Source organism: Hemiscyllium ocellatum, chromosome 49 (assembly GCF_020745735.1).
Source record: "Hemiscyllium ocellatum isolate sHemOce1 chromosome 49, sHemOce1.pat.X.cur, whole genome shotgun sequence".
In the NCBI taxonomy this organism is placed as follows: Eukaryota; Metazoa; Chordata; class Chondrichthyes; order Orectolobiformes; family Hemiscylliidae; genus Hemiscyllium; species Hemiscyllium ocellatum.
The window spans coordinates 12,971,035-12,985,857 of NC_083449.1; the positions used below are offsets into that span (position 1 = coordinate 12,971,035).

General features: G+C 51.1%; 1 protein-coding gene across 1 annotated transcript in view; it reads right to left on the reverse strand.

Annotated features, from left to right (window-relative positions):
* lig1 (ligase I, DNA, ATP-dependent) overlaps positions 1-10,493 on the reverse strand; it is a 47,802-nt gene extending 37,309 nt beyond the window's left edge. Inside the window, exon 1 of the mRNA XM_060857011.1 lies at positions 10,382-10,493. Coding sequence (XP_060712994.1) covers positions 10,382-10,398 — 17 coding nt within the window. The 5' untranslated portion in view covers positions 10,399-10,493. The remainder of the gene's footprint in view (positions 1-10,381) is intronic.
* Positions 10,494-14,823: the final 4,330 nt, after the last annotated feature.

The following is a 14,823-nucleotide window of genomic DNA, read 5'->3' on the forward strand; positions in this document are numbered from 1 at the left end:
TGGGATCTCTCTCTCTCTCTCTCTCTGGGATCTCTCTCTCTCTCTCTGGGATCTCTCTCTCTCTCTGGGATCTCTCTCTCTCTGGGATCTCTCTCTCTCTCTCTGGGATCTCTCTCTGGGATCTCTCTCTCTCTCTCTCTCTGGGATCTCTCTCGCTCTGGGATCTCTCTCTCTCTCTGGGATCTCTCTCTCTCTCTGGGATCTCTCTCTCTCTCTCTCTCTGGGATCTCTCTCTCTCTCTCTCTCTCTGGGATCTCTCTCTCTCTCTCTCTCTCTCTGGGATCTCTCTCTCTCTCTCTCTGGGATCTCTCTCTCTCTCTCTCTCTCTCTGGGATCTCTCACTCTCTCTCTGGGATCTCTCTCTCTCTGGGATCTCTCTCTCTCTCTCTGGGATCTCTCTCTCTCTCTGGGATCTCTCTCTCTCTCTCTGGGATCTCTCTCTGGAATCTCTCTCTCTCTCTCTGGGATCTCTCTCTCTCTCTCTCTGGGATCTCTCTCTCGGGGATCTCTCTCTCTCTCTCTCTGGGATCTCTCTCTCTCTCTCTGGGATCTCTCTCTCTCTGGGATCTCTCTCTCTCTCTGGGATCTCTCCCTCTCTCTCTCTGGGATCTCTCTCTCTGGGATCTCACACTCTCTCTCTCTCTCTGGGATCTCTCTCTCTGGGATCTCTCTCTCTCTGGGATCTCTCTCTGGGATCTCTCTCTCTCTCTGGGATCTCTCTCTCTCTCTCTCTGGGATCTCTCTCTCTCTGGGATCTCTCTCTCTCTCTGGGATCTCTCTCTCTCTCTCTCTGGGATCTCTCTCTCTCTGGGATCTCTCTCTCTCTCTGGGATCTCTCTCTCTCTCTGGGATCTCTCTCTCTCTCTCTGGGATCTCTCTCTCTCTCTCTCTGGGATCTCTCTCTCTCTGGGATCTCTCTCTCTCTCTGGGATCTCTCTCTCTCTCTCTCTGGGATCTCTCTCTCTCTGGGATCTCTCTCTCTCTCTCTGGGACCTCTCTCTCTCTGAGATCTCTCTCTCTCTCTCTGGGATCTCTCTCTCTCTCTCTCTCTGGGATCTCTCTCTCTCTCTCTCTCTGGGATCTCTCTCTCTCTCTGGGATCTCTCTCTCTCTCTGGGATCTCTCTCTCTCTCTCTCTCTGGGATCTCTCTCTCTCTCTCTCTGGGATCTCTCTCTCTCTCTCTGGGATCTCTCTCTCTCTCTCTCTGGGATCTCTCTCTCTCTCTGGGATCTCTCTCTCTCTCTCTAGGATCTCTCTCTCTCTGGGATCTCTCTCTCTCTCTGGGATCTCTCTCTCTCTCTCTCTGGGATCTCTCTCTCTCTCTCTGGGATCTCTCTCTCTCTCTGGGATCTCTCTGGGATATCTCTCTCTCTCACTGTGGGATCTCTCTCTCTCTCTCTGGGATCTCTCTCTCTCTCTCTGGGATCTCTCCCTCTCTCTCTCTGGGATCTCTCTCTCTGGGATCTCACACTCTCTCTCTCTCTCTGGGATCTCCCTCTCTGGGTTCTCTCTCTCTCTCTGGGATCTCTCTCTCTCTCTCTGGGATCTCTCTCTCTCTCTCTCTCTCTGGGATCTCTCTCTCTCTCTGGGATCTCTCTCTCTCTCTCTGGGATCTCTCTCTCTCTCTCTCTGGGATCTCTCTCTCTCTCTCTGGGATCTCTCTCTCTCTCTGGGATCTCTCTGGGATCTCTCTCTCTCTCTCTCTGGGATCTCTCTCTCTCTCTCTCTCTCTGGGATCTCTCCCTCTCTCTCTCTGGGATCTCTCTCTCTGGGATCTCACACTCTCTCTCTCTCTGTGGGATCTCTCTCTCTCTCTCTGGGATCTCTCTCTCTCTCTCTCTGGGATCTCTCTCTCTCTGGGATCTCTCTCTCTCTGGGATCTCTCTCTCTCTCTCTGAGATCTCTCTCTCTCTCTCTGGGATCTCTCTCTCTCTGGGATCTCTCTCTGGGATCTCTCTCTCTCTCTCTCTCTGGGATCTCTCTCTCTCTCTGGGATCTCTCTCTCTCTCTCTCTCTGGGATCTCTCTCTCTGGGATCTCTCTCTCTCTCTCTGGGATCTCTCTCACTCTCTCTCTCTGGGATCTCTCTCTCTCTCTCTCTCTGGGATCTCTCTCTCTCTCTCTGGGATCTCTCTCTCTCTCTCTCTTTCTCTCTCTGGGATCTCTCTCTCTCTCTCTCTCTGGGATCTCTCTCTCTCTCTCTCTCTCTGGGATCTCTCTCTCTCTGGGATCTCTCTCTCTCTCTGGGATCTCTCTCTCTCTCTGGGATCTCTCTCTCTCTCTCTGGGATCTCTCTCTCTCTCTCTCTCTCTGGGATCTCTCTCTCTCTGGGATCTCTCTCTCTCTCTCTGGGATCTCTCTCTCTCTCTCTCTCTCTGGGATCTCTCTCTCTCTCTCTCTGGGATCTCTCTCTCTCTCTCTCTCTGGGATCTCTCTCTCTCTCTCTCTGGGATCTCTCTCTCTCTGGGATCTCTCCCTCTCTCTCTCTGGGATCTCTCTCTCTGGGATCTCACACTCTCTCTCTCTCTCTGGGATCTCCCTCTCTGGGATCTCTCTCTCTCTCTCTGGGATCTCTCTCTCTCTCTCTCTCTGGGATCTCTCTCTCTCTCTCTGGGATCTCTCTCTCTCTCTCTCTGGGATCTCTCTCTCTCTGGGATCTCTCTCTCTCTCTCTCTGGGATCTCTCTCTCTCTCTGGGATCTCTCTCTCTCTCTCTGGGATCTCTCTCTCTCTCTGGGATCTCTCTCTCTCTCTCTCTGGGATCTCTCTCTCTCTCTGGGATCTCTCTCTCTCTCTCTCTGGGATCTCTCTCTCTCTCTGGGATCTCTCTCTCTCTCTCTCTGGGATCTCTCTCTCTCTCTCTCTCTGGGATCTCTCTCTCTCTCTCTGGGATCTCTCTCTCTCTCTCTGGGATCTCTCTCTCTCTGGGATCTCTCTCTCTCTCTCTCTGGGATCTCTCTCTCTGGGATCTCTCTCTCTGGGATCTCTCTCTCTCTCTCTGGGATCTCTCTCTCTCTCTCTCTCTGGGATCTCTCTCTCTCTCTCTCTCTGGGATCTCTCTCTCTCTCTCTCTGGGATCTCTCTCTCTCTCTCTTTCTCTCTCTGGGATCTCTCTCTCTCTCTCTGGGATCTCTCTCTCTCTCTCTGGGATCTCTCTCTCTCTCTGGGATCTCTCTCTCTCTGGGATCTCTCTCTCTCTCTGGGATCTCTCTCTCTCTCTCTCTCTGGGATCTCTCTCTCTCTCTCTCTGGGATCTCTCTCTCTCTCTCTCTCTCTGGGATCTCTCTCTCTCTCTCTCTGGGATCTCTCTCTCTCTCTCTCTCTCTGGGATCTCTCTCTCTCTCTCTGGGATCTCTCTCTCTCTCTGGGATCTCTCTCTCTCTGGGATCTCTCTCTCTCTCTCTCTGGGATCTCTCTCTCTCTCTCTCTCTGGGATCTCTCTCTCTCTCTGGGATCTCTCTCTCTCTCTCTGGGATCTCTCTCTCTCTCTGGGATCTCTCTCTCTCTCTCTGGGATCTCTCTCTCTCTCTGGGATCTCTCTCTCTCTCTCTCTGGGATCTCTCTCTCTCTCTCTGGGATCTCTCTCTCTCTGGGATCTCTCTGGGATATCTCTCTCTCTCACTGTGGGATCTCTCTCTCTCTCACTGTGGGATCTCTCTCTCTCTCTCTGGGATCTCTCTCTCTCTCTCTCTCTGGGATCTCTCTCTCTCTCTGGGATCTCTCTCTCTCTCTCTCTGGGATCTCTCTCTCTCTCTCTGGGATCTCTCTCTCTCTCTGGGATCTCTCTGGGATCTCTCTCTCTCTCTCTCTGGGATCTCTCTCTCTCTCTCTCTCTGGGATCTCTCTCTCTCTCTCTGGGATCTCTCTCTCTCTCTCTGGGATCTCTCCCTCTCTCTCTCTGGGATCTCTCTCTCTGGGATCTCACACTCTCTCTCTCTCTCTGGGATCTCTCTCTCTCTCTCTGGGATCTCTCTCTCTCTGGGATCTCTCTCTCTCTCTCTGGGATCTCTCTCTCTCTGGGATCTCTCTCTCTCTCTCTGGGATCTCTCCCTCTCTCTCTCTGGGATCTCTCTCTCTGGGATCTCACACTCTCTCTCTCTCTCTGGGATCTCTCTCTCTCTCTCTGGGATCTCTCTCTCTCTCTCTCTCTGGGATCTCTCTCTCTCTGGGATCTCTCTCTCTCTCTCTCTCTGGGATCTCTCTCTCTCTCTGGGATCTCTCTCTCTCTCTCTCTCTCTCTCTCTGGGATCTCTCTCTCTCTCTCTCTGGGATCTCTCTCTCTCTCACTGGGATCTCTCTCTCTCTCTCTCTCTGGGATCTCTCTCTCTGGGATCTCTCTCTCTCTCTCTGGGATCTCTCTCACTCTCTCTCTCTGGGATCTCTCTCTCTCTCTCTCTCTGGGATCTCTCTCTCTCTCTCTCTCTGGGATCTCTCTCTCTCTCTGGGATCTCTCTCTCTCTCTCTGGGATCTCTCTCTCTCTCTCTCTGGGATCTCTCTCTCTCTCTCTCTTTCTCTCTCTGGGATCTCTCTCTCTCTCTCTCTGGGATCTCTCTCTCTCTGGGATCTCTCTCTCTCTCTGGGATCTCTCTCTCTCTCTCTGGGATCTCTCTCTCTCTCTCTCTCTCTCTGGGATCTCTCTCTCTCTCTCTCTCTCTCTGGGATCTCTCTCTCTCTCTCTCTCTGGGATCTCTCTCTCTCTCTCTCTCTGGGATCTCTCTCTCTCTCTCTGGGATCTCTCTCTCTCTCTGGGATCTCTCTCTCTCTCTCTGGGATCTCTCTCTCTCTCTCTCTCTGGGATCTCTCTCTCTCTCTCTCTCTCTGGGATCTCTCTCTCTCTCTCTCTGGGATCTCTCTCTCTCTCTCTCTGGGATCTCTCTCTCTCTCTCTGGGATCTCTCTCTCTCTCTGGGATCTCTCTCTCTCTGGGATCTCTCTCTCTCTCTCTGGGATCTCTCTCTCTCTCTCTCTCTCTGGGATCTCTCTCTCTCTCTCTCTGGGATCTCTCTCTCTCTCTGGGATCTCTCTCTCTCTCTCTGGGATCTCTCTCTCTCTGGGATCTCTCTCTCTCTCTGGGATCTCTCTCTCTCTCTCTCTGGGATCTCTCTCTCTCTCTGGGATCTCTCTCTCTCTCTGGGATCTCTCTGGGATATCTCTCTCTCTCACTGTGGGATCTCTCTCTCTCTCTCTGGGATCTCTCTCTCTCTCTCTGGGATCTCTCCCTCTCTCTCTCTGGGATCTCTCTCTCTGGGATCTCACACTCTCTCTCTCTCTCTGGGATCTCCCTCTCTGGGTTCTCTCTCTCTCTCTGGGATCTCTCTCTCTCTCTCTGGGATCTCTCTCTCTCTCTCTCTCTGGGATCTCTCTCTCTCTCTGGGATCTCTCTCTCTCTCTCTGGGATCTCTCTCTCTCTCTCTCTGGGATCTCTCTCTCTCTCTCTCTCTCTGGGATCTCTCCCTCTCTCTCTCTGGGATCTCTCTCTCTGGGATCTCACACTCTCTCTCTCTCTCTGGGATCTCTCTCTCTCTCTCTGGGATCTCTCTCTCTCTCTCTCTGGGATCTCTCTCTCTCTCTCTCTGGGATCTCTCTCTCTCTGGGATCTCTCTCTCTCTCTCTGGGATCTCTCTCTCTCTCTCTGAGATCTCTCTCTCTCTCTCTGGGATCTCTCTCTCTCTGGGATCTCTCTCTGGGATCTCTCTCTCTCTCTCTGGGATCTCTCTCTCTCTCTGGGATCTCTCTCTCTCTCTCTGGGATCTCTCTCTCTCTCTCTCTCTGGGATCTCTCTCTCTGGGATCTCTCTCTCTCTCTCTGGGATCTCTCTCACTCTCTCTCTCTGGGATCTCTCTCTCTCTCTCTCTCTGGGATCTCTCTCTCTCTCTCTGGGATCTCTCTCTCTCTCTCTGGGATCTCTCTCTCTCTCTCTCTTTCTCTCTCTGGGATCTCTCTCTCTCTCTCTCTCTCTGGGATCTCTCTCTCTCTCTCTCTGGGATCTCTCTCTCTCTGGGATCTCTCTCTCTCTCTGGGATCTCTCTCTCTCTCTCTGGGATCTCTCTCTCTCTCTCTCTCTCTGGGATCTCTCTCTCTCTGGGATCTCTCTCTCTCTCTCTGGGATCTCTCTCTCTCTCTCTCTCTCTGGGATCTCTCTCTCTCTCTCTCTGGGATCTCTCTCTCTCTCTGGGATCTCTCTCTCTCTCTCTCTGGGATCTCTCTCTCTCTCTCTCTGGGATCTCTCTCTCTCTGGGATCTCTCCCTCTCTCTCTCTGGGATCTCTCTCTCTGGGATCTCACACTCTCTCTCTCTCTCTGGGATCTCCCTCTCTGGGATCTCTCTCTCTCTCTCTGGGATCTCTCTCTCTCTCTGGGATCTCTCTCTCTCTCTCTCTCTGGGATCTCTCTCTCTCTCTCTGGGATCTCTCTCTCTCTCTCTCTGGGATCTCTCTCTCTCTGGGATCTCTCTCTCTCTCTCTCTGGGATCTCTCTCTCTCTCTGGGATCTCTCTCTCTCTCTCTGGGATCTCTCTCTCTCTCTGGGATCTCTCTCTCTCTCTGGGATCTCTCTCTCTCTCTCTCTGGGATCTCTCTCTCTCTCTCTCTGGGATCTCTCTCTCTCTCTGGGATCTCTCTCTCTCTCTCTCTGGGATCTCTCTCTCTCTCTGGGATCTCTCTCTCTCTCTCTCTCTGGGATCTCTCTCTCTCTCTCTCTCTCTCTGGGATCTCTCTCTCTCTCTCTGGGATCTCTCTCTCTCTCTCTGGGATCTCTCTCTCTCTGGGATCTCTCTCTCTCTCTCTCTGGGATCTCTCTCTCTGGGATCTCTCTCTCTGGGATCTCTCTCTCTCTCTGGGATCTCTCTCTCTCTCTCTCTGGGATCTCTCTCTCTCTCTCTCTGGGATCTCTCTCTCTCTCTGGGATCTCTCTCTCTCTCTCTGGGATCTCTCTCTCTCTGGGATCTCTCTCTCTCTCTCTCTCTGGGATCTCTCTCTCTCTCTCTCTGGGATCTCTCTCTCTCTCTCTTTCTCTCTCTGGGATCTCTCTCTCTCTCTCTCTGGGATCTCTCTCTCTCTCTCTGGGATCTCTCTCTCTCTCTCTGGGATCTCTCTCTCTCTGGGATCTCTCTCTCTCTCTGGGATCTCTCTCTCACTCTCTCTCTGGGATCTCTCTCTCTCTCTCTCTGGGATCTCTCTCTCTCTCTCTCTCTCTGGGATCTCTCTCTCTCTCTCTCTGGGATCTCTCTCTCTCTCTCTCTCTGGGATCTCTCTCTCTCTCTCTGGGATCTCTCTCTCTCTCTGGGATCTCTCTCTCTCTGGGATCTCTCTCTCTCTCTCTGGGATCTCTCTCTCTCTCTCTCTCTGGGATCTCTCTCTCTCTCTCTGGGATCTCTCTCTCTCTCTCTCTGGGATCTCTCTCTCTCTCTGGGATCTCTCTCTCTCTCTCTGGGATCTCTCTCTCTCTCTCTCTGGGATCTCTCTCTCTCTCTCTGGGATCTCTCTCTCTCTGGGATCTCTCTGGGATATCTCTCTCTCTCACTGTGGGATCTCTCTCTCTCTCTCTGGGATCTCTCTCTCTCTCTCTGGGATCTCTCTCTCTCTCTCTCTGGGATCTCTCTCTCTCTCTGGGATCTCTCTCTCTCTCTCTCTGGGATCTCTCTCTCTCTCTCTCTGGGATCTCTCTCTCTCTCTCTGGGATCTCTCTCTCTCTCTCTGGGATCTCTCTCTCTCTCTGGGATCTCTCTGGGATCTCTCTCTCTCTCTCTCTGGGATCTCTCTCTCTCTCTCTCTCTGGGATCTCTCTCTCTCTCTCTGGGATCTCTCTCTCTCTCTCTGGGATCTCTCCCTCTCTCTCTCTGGGATCTCTCTCTCTGGGATCTCACACTCTCTCTCTCTCTCTGGGATCTCTCTCTCTCTCTCTGGGATCTCTCTCTCTCTGGGATCTCTCTCTCTCTCTCTGGGATCTCTCTCTCTCTCTCTCTCTGGGATCTCTCTCTCTCTCTCTGGGATCTCTCCCTCTCTCTCTCTGGGATCTCTCTCTCTGGGATCTCACACTCTCTCTCTCTCTCTGGGATCTCTCTCTCTCTCTCTGGGATCTCTCTCTCTCTCTCTCTCTGGGATCTCTCTCTCTCTGGGATCTCTCTCTCTCTGGGATCTCTCTCTCTCTCTCTCTCTGGGATCTCTCTCTCTCTCTGGGATCTCTCTCTCTCTCTCTCTCTCTCTCTGGGATCTCTCTCTCTCTCTCTCTGGGATCTCTCTCTCTCTCACTGGGATCTCTCTCTCTCTCTCTCTCTGGGATCTCTCTCTCTGGGATCTCTCTCTCTCTCTGGGATCTCACACTCTCTCTCTCTCTCTGGGATCTCTCTCTCTCTCTCTGGGATCTCTCTCTCTCTCTCTCTCTGGGATCTCTCTCTCTCTGGGATCTCTCTCTCTCTGGGATCTCTCTCTCACTGTGGGATCTCTCTCTCTCTCTCTGGGATCTCTCTCTCTCTCTCTCTCTCTCTCTCTCTCTCTCTGGGATCTCTCTCTCTCTGGGATCTCTCTCTCTGGGATCTCACACTCTCTCTCTCTCTCTGGGATCTCTCTCTCTCTCTCTGGGATCTCTCTCTCTCTCTCTCTCTGGGATCTCTCTCTCTCTGGGATCTCTCTCTCTCTGGGATCTCTCTCTCTCTCTCTCTCTGGGATCTCTCTCTCTCTCTGGGATCTCTCTCTCTCTCTGGGATCTCTCTCTCTCTCTCTCTGGGATCTCTCTCTCTCTCACTGGGATCTCTCTCTCTCTCTCTCTCTGGGATCTCTCTCTCTGGGATCTCTCTCTCTCTCTGGGATCTCACACTCTCTCTCTCTCTCTGGGATCTCTCTCTCTCTCTCTGGGATCTCTCTCTCTCTCTCTCTCTGGGATCTCTCTCTCTCTCTCTCTCTGGGATCTCTCTCTCTCTCTCTCTGGGATCTCTCTCTCTCTGGGATCTCTCTCTCTCTGGGATCTCTCTCTCTCTCTCTGGGATCTCTCTCTCTCTCTCTCTCTCTCTCTCTCTCTCTGGGATCTCTCTCTCTCTGGGATCTCTCTCTCTGGGATCTCACACTCTCTCTCTCTCTCTGGGATCTCTCTCTCTCTCTCTGGGATCTCTCTCTCTCTCTCTGGGATCTCTCTCTCTCTCTCTCTCTGGGATCTCTCTCTCTCTCTGGGATCTCTCTCTCTCTGGGATCTCTCTCTCTCTGGGATCTCTCTCTCTCTCTCTGGGATCTCTCTCTCTCTCTCTGGGATCTCTCTCTCTCTGGGATCTCTCTCTCTCTGGGATCTCTCTCTCTCTCTCTCTGGGATCTCTCTCTCTCTCTCTGGGATCTCTCTCTCTCTCTCTGGGATCTCTCTCTCTCTCTCTCTCTGGGATCTCTCTCTCTCTGGGATCTCTCTCTCTCTGGGATCTCTCTCTCTCTCTCTGGGATCTCTCTCTCTCTCTCTGGGATCTCTCTCTCTCTGGGATCTCTCTCTCTCTGGGATCTCTCTCTCTCTCTCTCTGGGATCTCTCTCTCTCTCTCTGGGATCTCTCTCTCTCTCTCTGGGATCTCTCTCTCTCTCTCTCTCTGGGATCTCTCTCTCTGGGATCTCTCTCTCTCTCTCTGGGATCTCTCTCTCTCTCTCTGGGATCTCTCTCTCTCTCTCTGGGATCTCTCTCTCTCTCTCTCTGGGATCTCTCTCTCTCTCTCTCTCTGGGATCTCTCTCTCTGGGATCTCTCTCTCTCTCTCTCTCTGGGATCTCTCTCTCTCTCTCTCTCTGGGATCTCTCTCTCTCTCTGGGATCTCTCTCTCTCTGGGATCTCTCTCTCTCTGGGATCTCTCTCTCTCTCTCTGGGATCTCTCTCTCTCTCTCTGGGATCTCTCTCTCTCTGGGATCTCTCTCTCTCTGGGATCTCTCTCTCTCTCTCTCTGGGATCTCTCTCTCTCTCTCTGGGATCTCTCTCTCTCTCTCTGGGATCTCTCTCTCTCTCTCTCTCTGGGATCTCTCTCTCTCTGGGATCTCTCTCTCTCTGGGATCTCTCTCTCTCTCTCTGGGATCTCTCTCTCTCTCTCTGGGATCTCTCTCTCTCTGGGATCTCTCTCTCTCTGGGATCTCTCTCTCTCTCTCTCTGGGATCTCTCTCTCTCTCTCTGGGATCTCTCTCTCTCTCTCTGGGATCTCTCTCTCTCTCTCTCTCTGGGATCTCTCTCTCTGGGATCTCTCTCTCTCTCTCTCTGGGATCTCTCTCTCTCTGGGATCTCTCTCTCTCTCTCTGGGATCTCTCTCTCTCTCTCTGGGATCTCTCTCTCTCTCTCTCTCTGGGATCTCTCTCTCTCTCTCTCTCTGGGATCTCTCTCTCCCTCCCTCCCTCTGTCACACTCCCTCCCTCCCTCTCTCTCTCTTTACTCACACGATGCTCCGCTGCATCTCTCCTTTTCCTTTTCTTTCTCCTTCTCCTTTTCTCCGGGAAATTACCCGCCAAAAAAAATACAACACAGTCTCCGCCGACACTTCCGCTTCCGGTCCCTGACGTCACTTCCGGGATCAGGCCCGGCCAATCCGCGCCCGGGAAACCCCGCCCCCTTCCACCGATCACCTCCTCCCTGACCCCTGACCCCTGACCCCTTCCCTGACCATGACATTGTCGCTAACCCCTGACCCTTACCCTCCCCCCAGACCCCTGACCCCTGACCCCTTCCCTGACCATGACATTGTCGCTAACCCCTGACCCTTACCCTCCCCCGACCCCTGACCCCTTCCTGATCCCTTTCCCCTCCCTGACCTACTGACCTCTCCTTGACCCCTGCCTCCCTCCTGATCTCTCTCCCTGACCTTTTCCCCATCCCTGACCCTTATCCCTCCGTGACCTTTACCCCCTCCCTGACCTCTGTCCCCTCCCGACCCTTACCCTTCCCTCACCTTTACCCTCTTCCCTGTCTCCTGCCTTCTCCCTGACCCTTACCCCCTTCCCTGACTCCTAGCTCCTCCCTGACCCTTACTCCTCCCTGACCTTTACCCTCTTCCCTGTCTCCTGCCTTCTCCCTGACCCTTACCCCCTCCCTGACCCTTACCCCCTTCCCTGACTCCTAGCTCCTCCCTGACCCTTACCCCCACCCTGACCTTTACCCTCTTCCCTGTCTTCTGCCTCCTCCCTGACCCTTACCCCCACCCTGACCTTTACCCTCTTCCCTGTCTCCTGCCTCCTCCCTGACCCTTACCTCTCCCTGACCTTTACCCCTTCCCTGACTCCTGCCTCCTCCCTGATCCTTTCCCCTGCCTGACCCTTACCCCCTTCCCTGTCTCCTGCCTCCTCCCCGACCCTTACCCCCTCCCTGACCCTTACCCCCTCCCTGACCTTTATGCCTCCCTGACCCTTACCCCCCTCCCTGACCATAACAGAAACATCAGAAATGGGGGCAGGAGTAGGCCATTTGGCCGTCGATCCAAATTGTGTGTTTGGCCGTGTTTCTTCCTGTTTGTCCTATGGAATCCTAGTAGCACACAAACCCACCAACACACTCAAACAAAAACTAACAAACTTAAAAGACCCAGTACAACCCATAGACAAAACCAACGTTATCTACAAAATTCCCTGCAAGGACTGCCACAAACACTACGTAGGACAAACAGGAAGAAAGTTAGCCACCAGGATACACGAACACCAGCTAGCCACAAAAAGACACGACCCTCTGTCCCTCGTAGCCCTACACACGGATGAAAAAAAACCCACCATTTCGACTGGGACAACACATCTCTCCTGGGACAGGCTAAGCAAAGACATCCCAGAGAATTCCTAGAGGCCTGGCACTCCAACCACAACGCCATAAACAAACACATAGATCGAGATGCCATCTATCAACCCCTCAGAAAATGAATAGGAAATGACATCACCACAAACCCCAGGAACCCCATCCAGGAGAAAGATATAAATAGAAAGCAGGAGACAACAGCTTCGCTTCACTTGGAGGTCACCACTGATGATGTTACCTAGCCAGGTAATGAAACGTCTGGATATCAAACCTACAGCTCAGCGAGCAAAGCTATACCCTTCATTTCTGGATACAGTCGTTCTACTGAGACCCCTAAGGAGAGGGAGTCTGTCCAGGACTCAGAGTCATACAGCACAGAAACAGACCCTTTGGTCTGAAACAGCCAGACATAATCGCAAACTAAACTAGTCCTACCTGCCTGTTCCTTGCCCATGTCCCTCCAAATCTTCCTACTCATGTACGATTCTGAATGTCTTTTAAATGTTGTAACTGTACCCACATCCACCACTCCCTCTGGAAGTTCATTCCACACGCGAACCACCCTCTGTGTAAAAATTTGCCCTTTACGTCATTCTTGAATCTCACCCTTCTCACCTTAAAATATGCCCCGCCCCCCCACCGCCCCCCGGTCTAGAGAAAACACACATCACACATCTATAGCCCTCATTATTTTATAAACCTTTATAAAATCACCTGTCAACCTCCTGCGCTCCAGTGAAAAATGTCCAGGCCTATTTCAGACTCAAACCCCCCAGTCCTGGCAACATCCTGGTAAATCTCTTCTGAAACCTTTCCAGCTCAATTACATTCTTCTCATATCAAGGAGACCAGAACCTGACACCATACTCCAGAAGAGGCCTCACCAATGTCCTGTACAACCTCAGTGTGACATCCTAACTCCTGTACCCGCTCTGATACGGACTGAATTTCCGGATTGTTGTACCCTTAACCCCCTTTTCCCCGTGCAGCCATTAAGTTGCGGAGGACCGAAGCCTCACGACAGGAGGCATCAGGAAGGGATTCAAATCCCAGACATGGGTCCATCGCTCTTTCTGAGTCCTGGGGGCCAAGGGGCCACATCCAATTATCTGTTGTTCATTGATAGGGCTCATGTTCCTGCTTGTGTAGTGGCGTAGGGAGGCCACAAGAGGGTGACATTGTACCACGTTAAACACAAGAGGAGAGACAGTCTGACTGTGTTCATTCAAACTTCCCTTCAGTCAGTCCCACTGCAGTTAGAGAGACCCTGATAGAGAGAGAAAGAGAGAGAGTGCCCGGTAATATTTATATATAATATAGTGTTATAGTCTGTAATATCACCGTACAGTGTATTACAGTGTAGAGAGACCCTGATAGAGAGAGAGAGAGAGAGAGAGAGAGTGCCTGGTAATATTTATATATAATATAGTGTTACAGTGTGTAATATCACCGTACAGTGTATTACAGTGTAGGGAGACCCTGATAGAGAGAGAGAGAGAGCCCGGTAATATTTATATATAATATAGTGTTACAGTGTGTAATATCACCGTACAGTGTATTACAGTGTAGGGAGACCCTGATAGAGAGAGAGAGAGAGCCCGGTAATATTTATATATAATATAGTGTTACAGTGTGTAATATCACCGTACAGTGTGTTACAGTGTAGGGAGACCCTGATAGAGAGAGAGAGAGAGAGCCCGGTAATATTTATATATAATATAGTGTTACAGTGTGTAATATCACCGTACAGTGTGTTACAGTGAGAGAGACCCCGATAGAGAGAGAGAGAGAGCCCGGTAATATTTATATATAATATAGTGTTACAGTGTGTAATATCACCGTACAGTGTGTTACAGTGTAGGGAGACCCTGATAGAGAGAGAGAGAGAGCCCGGTAATATTTATATATAATATAGTGTTACAGTGTGTAATATCACCGTACAGTGTGTTACAGTGAGAGAGACCCCGATAGAGAGAGAGAGAGAGCCCGGTAATATTTATATATAATATAGTGTTACAGTGTGTAATATCACCGTATAGTGTATTACAGTGTAGAGAGACCCCGATAGAGAGAGAGAGAGAGAGAGAGAGAGAGAGCCCGGTAATATTTATATATAATATAGTGTTACAGTGTAGAGAGACCCCGATAAGAGAGAGAGAGAGAGAGAGAGTAAGTGTATGTCTCTGTAAGCCTATGTCTGTATAACGCTGTTTTTAAGAAGATCTAAGTTTCTGATTAATTGCTGTCTTGTGATTTGTTCTGTATTTTGATGTTGCTATGATCTTAAGTAATGCAGTGGAGGCGGGAGAGCGTGCAGATAAACCTGTGTAAATCTTGCTGTATAATTCTGCTCCAAAATGCTCTCACTCTCCCATTCGCCTAATCTTACCTCTTTTTATTTTGTTTGGAAAACTGCAATGTGAAGATCCTGATCGTTTAGGGGTTTGGAAAGCTTTCAACAAGAATGACTTCCAGACGTGGGGTGTGGAGTTGAGGGGGCAGTGGGGGTGGGAGGGGGTGGCGCGGTGTGGAGTGGTGAACATTGGCCTGAGGCCCAGTGGGGAACCCACATGATTTGTGTCTCTTTATGATCCCGAGGTTGAATGCGGATTGTGGAGTAGTGCAGAACGGGAAAGTCTGACCATGACAGAGAAGTTTGGGGAATTGAGAGAGCAGGAGATACAGGAGAGCGAGAGAGAGAGAGAGAGGCATTTTATGATTCTGAATGATCTGTATTGTTAGATTCTGGGGTAACAGGAAATCATTAGAACCTAACCAGCATCAATCAGATTATTCTGGCTGTTGATCCATTGCTTCATTGTCTACCAACTGCCCCAGTAACAGACGGACAGTGACTGGTTTAGTCGGCTAACCCGTCATTTCAAAGCTAGTGTGCTTCCAATTAGACCTGCTGGACTATAACCTGGTGTTGTGTGAATTTTAACGTCGTTTCAAAGGTTTCCAAAGAGCCTAGCTTGAAAACTCAACTCTGACATGTTTGTGTTTGAATGTCACCAAGAGTTCCAGCGAAGAAAACCTGGGATCTTGCTGTGCTATCTCTTCCCAGAGATTTTCCCACTTTCCCTTTCAACTAATGTTACCT